Source organism: Charadrius vociferus, unplaced genomic scaffold, assembly GCF_000708025.1.
Source record: "Charadrius vociferus isolate BGI_N301 unplaced genomic scaffold, ASM70802v2 scaffold52, whole genome shotgun sequence".
Taxonomy (NCBI): Eukaryota; Metazoa; Chordata; class Aves; order Charadriiformes; family Charadriidae; genus Charadrius; species Charadrius vociferus.
The window spans coordinates 1,926,260-1,939,378 of NW_009647572.1; the positions used below are offsets into that span (position 1 = coordinate 1,926,260).

Consider the following 13,119-nt stretch of genomic DNA (forward strand, 5'->3'; position numbering starts at 1 on the left):
TCAATTTCTGCCTTACTTAGCATTTGTTTTCACAGCTGTTGGTGTCTTGTGGTTATCTGCTGTCAAATGGGCTGTACTGTACAGCAGTTTCAGGCCTCTTTCAGTGTCTAGGAGGAAATTATCTGTGACAATTTCTCTGTCTCTCAGATTTAGCCATACAAGGAGATAAGTTGCCAGAGGTGAACTCCTGATGCATGAATTTTGTTCTATCATTTGACCATTGTATTAAGATAGAGGCAGAACTGTTATGTTCTCTGCTTCTGATGTATGACTGTCTGTATTTCTGGACTGCGGTATGAAGTCTGTTCTTCTTTCCAACATCGCAGTATCTGCTGCAAACACATTACGCTGAGAAAAACGTTCAATGTTTACCACCTAAGCCAATACTATAGAGTTACGTTGGTTTTGTTTGAGGGCTGCTTTTCTCCTCCCTGTCAGTAACTTGCAGAGCAGACATTAGGTTAGAATATCATGGGGTTAATTTTCAAACATTAAAGCTGTATGTGGCTGTTCCCTGTTCCTAAAGTAGTAGTAGCTTGTTTCTGCTTTTTAAATTGCTCCATGCTGATGTGTTAGTGCTCTTTGCTGGAAGAGTGGAGGGTTGTAATGTTCTGTATTTTATTTTTTATTTTTTAGTAGTAAATTGTAGTTGCTGTTTCTTACTATTCTGACAATAATTATGAACCCCCTTAAATTTATTGATAACAATCAGTTACTTTTGAATTGACTTCCTCTAGCGATTTAAAACTCCTCTGGTGTCAGCCACCTTTTCTTTTGATGCAGTTTGCATGTTTCATCAAAGGTGTCCAAAAAAGGTATTTTCTTTTATTCATTCACTGCTTGTCTACTGTTTGAGAAGATTCTGTGGGACAAAGGATTCTCTGTGTAGCCACTGAACGTTTGGCTGGGCTCTTGCCTCTACCCCGAAAGAGAAAGGTGCCTTGTTTGTGTTGGTTTGGGAGATTGACTTCTATGCCCGAGTGTGTGGTTGCGGGGAAATACTTGTAAAGCAGCAATTTTGTGTTATACTCAGTTTAATGTCTTCATAATGTTGGGAATGACCTGTTTCTTTAAGTGTTGGTTATAAGGGATGTTATTAAATTGATTGATGCCTTGTCACTATTGCCTGGATTTTTTGGGTGTCAGTTTAGTTTACACTTCATGCCAGAAAAAAAAGGAAAAAAAATTGCCAATAGGATGTAAATTCATATAACGCACTCACCTTAAAACTACCTTCCTGTAACTTAAATCAAGTCAAGTGAGCCTGTCTGATGATGTAAATCATCGCAGTGCCAACTAATCCAGGGTGATTTGCTTGAGAACTTGTTACAAAATGCTCATATGAGCCCCTAGTTTGAATTGAGACTGGTGACAGACCTACTTGAATAAGAGACAAAAGATTTGTCCCTGCCTATGACACTGAAAATCCCCACTGAAAGCGTTGAAATGTGAGTTTTGACAGATATCATTATTCTTCTACTGTTGTTTGAAGGGGTTTCTATTAACAAATAAATAACAAAGAAATCTGTATTCTGCTAGAGTAGGAAATGGGAAGAGTTAGGTTGAAACTGGCTTTTGCTTTTACTAATATATATATATTGGAAAGTTGTTTATTGTATTTCCAGTTCTCTTGCTCTCCCTGGAGAAACTTTGTCAAGAAAGGGAGTGAGAGGAATGGTTTATGCCATTTATTTTTACAGTGTTTGATCTGGGGAAGTTTCTTCCCTTCTTGATTTTTAGCAGAAGAGGAAGAATCAAATAGGCAAGATTGATCTTAGTGGGGCTGTGTGATAGTGAGAGGAAAATGGGAATGAATATATTGATAAATGGGGTTAGTGAGAGAGATGGAAGGCATGAGACCAATTGCTCAAAGGCAAGAATTGTGTTTCAAAAAGTATTTCCCGGTTTGGGAATTCGAGTTCATATTCACAGTTGGAACAGGGATGGCATGGACAATGTGCTGTAACATCAGGTTTGAATTTTGGTGAAGCCAAGCTATCATTTTTGGGAGAATAGCTCCTCTGGAAATGCTTTGTGGAGCTCAGTGGGACCTCACTCCCACTTTTAGCTCCTGTTGAGCTCCTGCAAGTGCTGCAGGAAAGCTGGCTGGGAGCCTTGCCTTGTCATCAGCAGCAACATTAGAGGGTCCAGGATATGATGTTCCTGTCATGACCAGGGCTTCTTGGATCACAGTGCTAAACTCAGCAGAAGCTATGCAGACTCTGCAGGTGGGGAAGGCAAGATTTTGCCTTCCTGATTTAGGGGCATAGCTGAGCTCAAAGTCTAGGTGGTGAGTGGAGACATCTCTCAGGTTAGAGGCAAATTCTTGCCTTCAAAGCCAGCGAAGGCTTCCTGATGACAGCAGCCTCCCTGAAGTCAGACAAGGGGGTTTAAGATGTTGGTAGAAATGAGATCTTATTCATAGAATCGTTTGGGTTGGAAGGGACCTTTAAAGATCATCTAGTCCAACCCCCCTGCAATGAGCAGGGACGTCTTCAACTAGATCAGGTTGCTCAGAGCCACATCCCTGACCTTCCCAGGCACAGAGGTGAGGCTGACAGGTCGGTCATTCTCAGGGTCCTCCTAGAAAGGAGGACCTCCTTTAACCTTTTTAAAAATGGATGCAATTTTTCCCTCTTTCCAGTCACCAGGGACTTGACCTGACTGCCATGACTTTTTCAATATCATGGAGAATGGCTTGGCAACTGCATCAGCCAATTCCCTCAGGACTCTGAGATGCATCTCTTCAGGTCCCATAGACTTATTGACATTTTTCTCCCACATGCTTTATTAGTTTGAATTGGGTACACGCACTGAGGGGGATAGGGATGAAAAGAATTTGAGCAGCCTCACTTGCATTTGTTTCCTGGTCTCCTTCTCCACATCAAGGCTTTGCAAATCTCCCTCTCCCTCCTCACCTTGTGCTGTGGCTTCTTTCTGGCCAGAGAGAAGCTGCAGCACTGTGCAGTAGCCAGGAGGGTTTGTACAGGTGAATGTGTGTGTATGGTGTCTCTCTGCCCTTCCAGTCCTCTGTTGCCTTGCTGTTCTCTGCCGTGAACACCCTGACGTGGAGGGTGTTCCTTGCTGCATGTCCCAGCATGGGGCTCCGTCTCTGGTGCACATCAGGAATGCACGTTCCTCCTCCCCAGCTGTCCTCTGTAGCTAACCGATGTGGTGAGCAGTGTCATGCTGGAACAAAACTGAAATGTTTGACCTTTTTATGGTAGAAGAAAATAAACAGCAGCAGAGATATAGATGCCAGAATGGTCGGTGGCTTGCTGGCTGGGGTATTTCAGAGGCATTTTCCTCGCACCATTAGTCTCTGCTCTGCCTGATTTGGAGCAGGGACTTGAACTTGGTTCTTTTCCATCTGAGACAAGTGTCCTGAGGAGTGTCATTCTCCTCCTCCCCCCGTCCCTTCCTCCCCCCTCATGCAGTAAAAAGCTTTGTTGGCAATCCCTGGCCAGGACTATGCTAGTAAACCATGCAGTGCCCAGGCCCAGGCTGGAGCCCTGGCCTGCAGTTGTCCATTCTGCATAATTGCTGGCATCTTCCTTGGCGTGCTTTTGTCTCCTGCAATTAGCACTCTTGCAGATGATGCCAGGGCACGGTCTGTGGAGTTGTGTTGGTCAGGGACTGTTCCCAACAGGCAGTGTGGAAAAAACCCACACATTTCAGGGAAAAAGTGGGAGAGAACACCCACGTGGATGTGAGTTGTAGTGCAGAACCACTGTTAATATTTGTCGTCAGGGCCAGGGAATGAGCCTTGCTGGCTTTATGTGTTAGTATAGGCGTAGGGCTTGAGAACAACTTACTGAGTTTAGGCTGCTCTTGTACGGGATTTACTCTTTTTGATGGATGAATTCTGCATAATGGGAGAGCCTCATCAGGTTTTACTGTCCCGTTGTTTGTGCACTCTGTTTTGATATGGGACATACCCTCTTCTGATTTCAACTTCTCATCACTTGGAATCTCTGCTTTCAAATACGTAATAACTGTGGCATTAAGGAGTATTTGAGCAAGTCTTTCAGAGAGTCTTAGATTTCACTCTCTCTCTCATTTTAACAAGCATTTCATCCTGGACCCTACAAGCCTTGCTGTGAGAATGTTTGTTTCCATCGAAAGATTTGATTTTGAGGAGTGGATCAGCATTTTTGAACAAAAATATCCTATGTCAGAAACTTCTTGTCTGGCTCTAAAACTGTGTTCAGCTAAAGAAAGGGACAGGAACTGAATTGGTGGGTTTCCTGCCCACTGTGCACTTGCACTAAGTGCTACCAACTTATCTGGAGAAGTGAAGACCAGTTTTTATTTATAGCTAAACTGCCAGTCACCTGTTGCCTAGGTAGGGCTCTTGATAGTCAGGAAAAAGGGCAAAGCCAATAAGGCTGAGCAGTAGTGTAAGTAAGAGATGGGGACTAGGTTTTTACAGCTATAGTGCAGGTGCCACCTGGCATTTAGAATTCATCTGGGGATATTTTGATGCCATATTGTTCTATGGGATGCACCAAGTGGTAAAAACTCCCAGTTAATGTTTCAGAACACTTTAAGTGTTACTTCTAAATAGAAAAATAAGGCTCACACTCCTGACCACCCGGTCATCATGCCATGGAAAATAGCAAATAACGCATTGCTGATGTGGTGGCTGTGTGGCATGAATTGCTTTTACGTCTTCGTAATCTACATGCAGCAGAACTGCTTACTGCTATCGTAACCATAGTTTGCACTGAATGGAGTCTAGTGAGTAGGTTCTCTTTTTTTTTAAAAAATGTTTTATGTAATTATACCTAATAAAAAGCCAGAACTTCTGTATCAAAAATCTTCAGATAAAGATTTTTATAACTAATGGAGATAAAGATTTTAATTTTTTCTTAAGTACATACGCCTTTTAAATTTTATTGGTTTTCCTTTTCTTCTTAGCGTAGATCAAAGGGCCGTGAAGAACTCTTTTAACACCATACCTATAAAAGTGAGTAGTAAAAGTTTAAAAAGAACCAACACCCTGTAATAAGTTCATAAGCAGCAGACATGATATCTTGCCTTTAGCTTCTAAAATATTTGTCTACACGCTGTAAATTGAAGTTGAAATTATTAGTTGCCTGGAGTAAGAGTGGGCAGCTACAGTGTGAATTTGCTGCGTGAGCAGGGTTGCCAAATGAGTTGTGTGAGCCATCAAAGACTTGGAGTTACCAGCACCGGCCGTTAGCTGGAAGGGCCAAACCTCCTTCATCGCAAAGACTGCTACCGCATACACCAGGACCACCTGGTGTTTCACCTCCTAAATCTCTAGCTTTTTGCTGTACATCCTGACTTCTACTTCCACAGTTTCCCCCCACGCTGGTCTGTCGCAGCCTGAAGAGCAGGTCCTGCGCAGGCTTGTGCAGACCATGTGCCCTCGGCCAGGATGGGCTCCGCAGCTGAACAGATCTGCTGACTCTCCACTTGTTATGGTTTGAGAAACCCATAATAATTTATTGTCATTTAGACAATCATTCTATCACCCGATGACCCCTCCCCGCCCGGGAAAGGGAATCAGGGGAAAAACAAGGAAACCTGGGAGTTGAAGTATAAACAAGATTGAATAGAGTAAGATTAGATAATTAACATTAGTAGCACTAAAGAACCAATATTGATCCCGATACCAATACAGAATACGCAAACATTATACTCAACCAATTCTATCCCTAGGAAACTGTGCGCCCCTGCAGTGGACAGTAAATGTTGGACATCCTCATCCCTACACCTGGCGAGCTCAATAACACTGAGACCTTGAAACCCACACACCATAGCTGGCTACAAAGTAAATATTTTTACAAATTCAGACACAAGAGTCTCTTAAAAGTGCAGTCTTTCCAAGTATTAGAAGAGGAATTAGTCCTGTGTCGCTCAAACCAGGACACCGCTCTTATCCAGCAGTTACAGTAGATCAGTGCTGGGCAGCAGAGAAAACATCGCTGTTTGCTGTCTCAGATTCCTCTGGGGCATTTGAGACAAATTTCTTCCTCTTATGAAGATAGGCTCAGCCTCCGTCAGTACATAAGGGATCGCTGCCTGGCTGGTTTCCAAGCAGAGCAGCTGATCTTCCCGTGGCCTTGGCTGTTGCCTTTGCAATGATTGTGCATGCACAGAGTGATCTGCAGAGATGTAACAGCCTTTTCTCACGTTGGCATTTTCTCCTCTGTATGTCAAACGTAGTAAACCTAAGCACGTATCATCTCCCTGCTAAGTTAAATCCATTTGACCCAAAGCGTGTGTGGTTTTTGGGGGGTTAAAATCAAGTAGGCTGGTATCGATTAAACAACCACAGAGATCAGGGACGTTAGTAAAGGGGGAAGCAAGTTCTCCTGTTGTACTGTGTTTCTCATTGTGGTTTATTTTTCACTCCGAGAGCCGTTTGCCTTTTGCAGCATAGATGAGCATCTTGGAGCTGTTGGGAGAAGCAGTAGTGATGTTAGTAATGGGAATCCTTGAGCTGATGCTCTGCCTGCGATGAGTGGTCTGGACTGGAATGGTGTGGACAAGAAACCAGCTGATGAAGTTCCCCTGAAACTTTTCAGTAATGAGATTCTTGGTTAGGAGAAGACTGCACTATGGTGCAGTTATTGTTTCCTTTGGGATTAAGTCCTTTAGGAAACAAGATCATCCTCTTTTCTCTCTCAAGAGATTAATAATGCTGAGCGTACAGGGAAGCATAGGGTATTTTTGTCACTATAAATAAGTTTTTAAAATTCAAGTGCATTTGTTAATGCTTAGCTTACTTTCTCAAAGACTCTTCAAAACTTTAGGAAATTGTGTACCCAAGTGTGTGCTTTGTTACAGCCTCACAGAAGATGTGAGAAGCCCCACTGTGGGCAGACTTTGCATTTCCACCCCTATCTGTTTGTCAGTGGTAAGGCTTGTTCCATCTTCTGAAGCTCACGAGACTGAGCCAGAGCCGCATAAATCCAGGCAGTTAAACAAATCTAGAAAAGTAGAATATCAAGCACAATATTTTGTAAAAAATGAAGTGAAAATTATTAACTTTCACTTCCCTGTGTTTCAGTGTCATAGCATTAGTTGAAGCTGAAGGAAATATTGTTCTGGCTGTCATTCCACTTGTTTTTCTAATTGTGTTTTCCTGCTGGCTCTACAGATTATTAGTAAACCGTGAACTATTCTCCTAATAATTCTCCTAATGGCTATTATTTTCTTTTTCATTTTGATGGACGTTTTCTCTAACAATCATCAAGCCTTTTGAAGGTGGATATATTTGTTAGTTTACCAAACAGAAGAACAAAAGAGATTGCCTGTGGATCTCAGAGCAGTGTGTTAATCACAGTTAAATCAAAACCTCAAGTGTCCACAATTTTTGCACAGCTTTGTGCAGGAAGTTTTCTTTGCTTTTCTTTGCAGCATTGGCGAATGTCAGCATCCTCTCTCAGCAGTTCTTAATTCCTGAAATGCTTACAGTGACGTCTTCTTTTTATTGGGAAGTCCATGTTTCATTCTCAGATATTTGCCTCTCTCACCTGCATAAGGGGCCACATGAGTGTTCATTTTATACCTTCTGTACTGACTGTATGTCTACTGCGGTGGTTCGTTCCCTGCGTGCCTGCATCTCTGCATGCTGGCCTCAATTCTGCCGTTGACTTTGACGAGAGTAGGAGCTAGCTGTCAGCTGTACCAGGAGATAATGTTTCAACACATCCATGCTTTTCTTTTTCCAGATTGTATGTGCAACTGGGTGGAGACACTTAAAAGTTGCTGGAGGAGTCCAGTTCTGTAATGTTCCCTTTCTCTATTAGGTTGAGAGTGACCTTATTGTTATCCTTGAAGCTTGAGTTATGAAGGAGGTTATTAAGTTGACTGATATCCTGCCACTATTGCCCAATTTTTTATTCCAGCCAGGCCTTCAATTAGTTTACACTTCTTGCCAATGCAAAAATGATTTTTGGGACACGAGGAGGTAAATTATCTCAGATTATAAAATTTATTGCTGACTCTAGTTAACTGCTTTGTTAATACTGAGGAGAAAAAAGAAATTGCCCTTTGCCAGTTTTGCCAAAGGATAATTGTTTTTGTGCTGTTGCTAAGCATGTTCCACTATGAAACACCCTGGAGGAAGGAGAGATGTGCAGTGAGCCCAACCTCCTCTTAGGGATAATGATTGTACAAGATGGTTTTGATTTGGTCTCATCTTCACTCTTGAAAACTGCAATCATTGTCTTGTCTGTTCTTTAATATAGATAGCCTGTTAAAGTAAACAACATCACCCTAAAATACATGTGCACTCAGATTACAAACCACTGTCATGCCTGATTGCAGATGTAGCAGCAAAAATAGACAAAAATGAATTGTCCATTCTCCCAGTTGTTGCGCATCTCACCACATACTCTGTTATTTTCCTTGCTCTTTAGCTGTAGGTTGCATATGATTATTAGAGATTTTCTGTTTTTCTTTCCTGTTTTAAAAGCATTTTAGGGGAGGACTTTAAAATGAGAAACAGTACTGAGAAGACGAGTGGTTTGTCAAGCTTGTTCCTAGAATAGAAGTAGACCTGTCTGACTAAGCACCAAGTTTGGTTATGGGGTGCTTTTTGAATCGATCTGCTGGAATTTTACCAGCAAAGCTTCTGTTTGCAATCTGCAAATATGGTGTGTGATGCACTTATCTTGGTACACCTTCAATGCTGTTTTTTTACTGTGTATATACACATGTACATATATGTGCATACATGTACATGCATGTATATATATATGCACACACACCACAAATACACGTAATTATTTAACAAACCAAATATGTACGCATGTATAAATTGTTCTGAAGAGTTAGCACTTCTTGATTTTTTTTGTCTCTCTCGAGAAATTTCATTACAAAAAATGAAAGGAAAAGTTAATAGTACATCCGAAAGCAGAGCAGTGTCTCGTCTCAGTTCTTGCTTACTTCCCTGGCTGGTAATGACTAATGTCCCTATTGCAAAACTTGATATTGTCTTCTGCATTCATGCCTTCAGAGTATCCTTACTATGCTTTCAGGATATGAGGCAATTATTTATAATAAGGTAATTATATTTCCAATCAGATCATGCTATGGAAAACAGTCTTGCTGGAGGAAAAAAAATATTTAGCTTGGGATCTTGCGTGCTTACATGAAAGTTGGAACCTGCTATTATGTGTTACTGAGAAGGGTGCAGTGCAAATCTGGAAAGTGTCTATTTTCATCTTTGTATCTCCTTGCTTGTCTTTCCCACTCTTTTAAATAGTTCCTGCATGATAATGAGAAGTTGTGTTATGTAAAATGTTGCTGTGCTGATAAGAATGGTTCATGACATGATGATGCATTTATGGTACAGGTACCTGGAGCTGGAAAGCAGCGGTCATCGAAATGAAATCAGGTTGCATTATCGTTCAGGCAGTCATCGCTCCCACACAGAAGTATTCCCATACATTTTGGCAGATGATAAATGGCACAGACTTTCCTTAGCAATCAGTGCCTCTCACTTGATTTTACATGTGGACTGCAATAAGTAAGTAAGGAGTGTTGTTTTATAAGAAGTTGTCACATTTGGAACATTCCAGCTCTGAGTAAATGAGATTATAACAACCTGGGACTTTATTTTTTTCCCTTCCTTTCCAGAATTTATGAAAGAGTTGTGGAGAAGCCCTTCATGGACTTACCTTTGGGTACAACCTTTTGGCTGGGACAGAGGAATAATGCACATGGTTATTTTAAGGTATGTCTTCCCTTAAAGGAAAAGTGTGAACTTAAATGATTCAGGGATTGGAGCATTTTTCGTAGGAGGAGAGGCTGAGAGAGCTGGGATTGTTCAGCCTGGAGAAGAGAAGGGTCAAGGGGGATTCCATCAATGTGAATAAATACCTGAATGCGGGGGCAGGGGGAATGAAGATGGGGAATCCAGACTCTTCTCAGTAGTGACCACTGACAGGCCAAGAAGCAATGGGCAAAACCTGAAACACCTGAAATCCCATCTGAACATAAGAAAACAATTCTGTTGTGAAGTTGGTCACAGAAAGACTACTATGAAGGTATTGAAAAGACACCGGGACACAGTCCTGGGCAGCCTGCTGTAGCTGATCCCACTTGAGCAGTGGAGTTGGAGTAGATGATCTCAGGAGGTTCCTCCCAACCTCAACCAGTTCGTGATTCTGTAATCGTAGCATGGTTTTTAGTGCGGTGGTCTGTTGTGTGTGAGCATATCTGATGCAGTGATGTGTTTCGATCACACTGGACTTCACTAAATAAAGTTGCAGAGCCAGATGCATAGGGCTCAGTGCCACCATATAACACAACCAACAGCAGTGTGAGACAGGGAAAGGTAAATGGCTGAGCTGAACAGAATTCTGGGAAATAAGTAGTCTGATTATTGTCCATTTCATAGCTAGGTGCTTTTTTTTGGTATGTCACAGAACACTACAGTCTAGGGAACTCCAGTTTCATTACCTCTGTAGGATTTAGATTTCATCACAATATCTTCTCGGCTCAGAAATTAATGAGATGACCATAATCAATGAAGAGAATGCTTTTTCCCCCAGAGGAAGAATATTAGTACATAATTTTTGCTTACTGCTTCTGCTTTAACATGTATATATAGCAAGCACCTTGTGTATAGCAAGAATGAAGAAGTGAATGCCATGTTGAACTGGAGAGTAAGTTTTGATTCCTCTGAGTCCATTAGGTAGCACTCATTGGTCACAGCTGCTCCTGTGGTTTGGCCTTAGTCTTCTCTGGAGCTGCTTTAACAAATGATGGCATCCCTGTGGATGCCTTCCACTCTACAGTCCAATTTTCCTCCCAGTAGGCATCTTTTTACTTGAGCTGCAAAATAGAATTGATGATGTTGATCACGACACAATCACTTTTTAAAAAATGGCCTGCTAAATCTTTTTTGTCAGCATAAAACACTTTGTCTATGGTTTTCACAGAAAGTTCAATGCTTTTGCGCTAAAATCAGTTTTGGGGTGTTGAAATAGTGTTTGCTATACTTAAATGTTAATTTATATCCTTGTTGTGTATGAAATAGAGAGGTCCAGTGGGGCACTCACGTTTGAAAACTGAGGCATGACTTTGTTTTTGTTTTTCATTTAAGTATGCGTTTCCTTTTCCTCCAAAAGACTAAGAGGATGTCTGCTAAGCAAGCTGGAAAATTATATTTCTGGCTTAAATAAAAAGTTGACTCCAAGAATAAAATCAGAAAATATTAATTCATTGCTTAAACTGATCTCAGATACACTTCATTTATTCTATGTGCTTATAATCAATAACTTTTTAATATTCCTTTTATTTTTTTTGTGCCTTCTCAATTTTTCACTTAATTATATTCTTTTTTTTTGCCAAATCATAGTCACTTTGAAGAAGCTCATTAGGTGTAGAAAAATAGATACTCCACTAGTTGTCTGGATTTTTTTTTCTGTCTTTTGAAGAAGGAAAAAATTAAACAAAATACATGGAGCATTTTGCCTCAGTTACAGATATAAACCAGCTTAACAGAAATATAGAAATGGATAGTTGTTAAATGAGCATTGATATAGCCAAAATATACTCCAGCGTAATATAATGCCAATGATCAAACTGCATCTGAAAATTAAAATTACATTGTTGTACAGGATATTCATCAGTTTAGAAGATGAGGAATTCCAGTGCTGCTTAGTGTTTTGGAGAGCCGACATTTTTAGACACTCACTGTGGGACAACTACTGATCTGATTTTGAGAAGTCGGGGTGCTTAGCTATTTCCAAAAATCAGGCTGCTTTGAGTGGATTAAATGGATTGTCCAGAGGAGTCAATATCATTAGTCACTCTGAAAAAAGATTTTATTTGGCTGTATTTGATTTTGAACCTAATATCGCTGCACTAAACCAACATGCCAGTAGGCATCTTCACACTGGGATGTATTTGTACCTCTTTCACTTTAAGGTCTGAAGTCTGAGAGAGCAGTTCTGGCTGACTTCTGGTACTGTGTAACCTCTCGGTACCTAGCACCCAGTGGTGTGTTAATTTGAACCACTGGGTTCTTTAGAAGCCTGTGGAAAGCCTCTGGACTGGGTGTCACAGCTCACTGTTGATACCTTGGCAGAATGACAAGGAACCTGAATTGCTGGCGAGTGGCAGAATCAGCTCATATCACAGCTGATGTATGAGGAATAAAGCTCCTCAAATAGTTGGAGGAGCTTTACTGTTGGTTAATAGCTAAATCATTTGAATACTTGCCTGTGTGTTCAGTGAAGAGGGTTTTAAACTTGAGTGGGTTGGACGCTACCATTCCTCCTTCCCATGAAAATGCCATAACTTGGGTTGACATGAGTTTGAAGTTGATGACACCGAGGAAAGAAGGGAGGAGAAATTAATACAGTGAGCTTTTTGGTGTGCTCTTCAAAGAGGTTTTTGCTCCTGACTTGCAGAACATGTGCTGTGGGAGGTCCTGATGTGGAGCCCTGTCTCAGGCATGCCTGTTTTTTCACTGCTAGCTAATTGCTGCGGCTCCTCGTGCAGCACGGGGGAGCATCCAGTTGTCCTAGATCATAGCTTTCTTGTTAAGGGAGAAAGGTAGGCATGGTGCTTAAGTACCCTCTTAGTTGCCCTCCAGTGACACCTGCGCTTCTCTGTAGGTCACTTAGGTTGCTAAGTCACCCTGTGTCATTCACTTGTCAAAATTCTGGTTCTTTGACTTTGCAACGTCTGTATTGAGTGTCCTATGTATGTGGACAAAATGTGGCCTTCTGCATTTAGTTTGCATTGTGTCCTTAGTGTCGTGAAACGTTCTCTTCACAAGCATGCTGAAGCATGTTGTAATTATTTTGCTTTTCCTCCTAAGAAAGGGTTTTGGAGATGTAGGGGTGGGAGTCATAGATGAAAGGGACATCTGGAGCGAATATGATAGGATGGCTCACTTCAAAATTGCTGTTTGGCCTTTGCTTTTGGAGAGCAGCAAAGTGGCTACTAATTAAATCTTTATGGCTAAAAATACATGTAAATTCTGCCTGCAAGCATGGGATCTATTCTTCTGGGTGAAACCAGCCCTTTTCAGACTGCATAGTTGAATTTCATGCTAAACTTCCCCTTCCCCTAAGTTGCTGACACGCGATCTGCGGCTGTGTAACAGACGTGTAGTTTCTCGGC

At 41.4% G+C, this 13,119-nt stretch overlaps 1 protein-coding gene across 1 annotated transcript in view; it reads left to right on the forward strand.

The window, feature by feature from the left end:
* The window catches only part of NELL2 (NEL-like 2 (chicken)), a 200,328-nt gene that overhangs the window by 66,251 nt on the left and 120,958 nt on the right, over positions 1–13,119 (forward strand). Inside the window, exons 3-4 of the mRNA XM_009880881.1 lie at positions 9,335–9,508; positions 9,619–9,715. Of these exons, the coding sequence (XP_009879183.1) occupies positions 9,335–9,508; positions 9,619–9,715 (271 nt within the window). The remainder of the gene's footprint in view (positions 1–9,334; positions 9,509–9,618; positions 9,716–13,119) is intronic.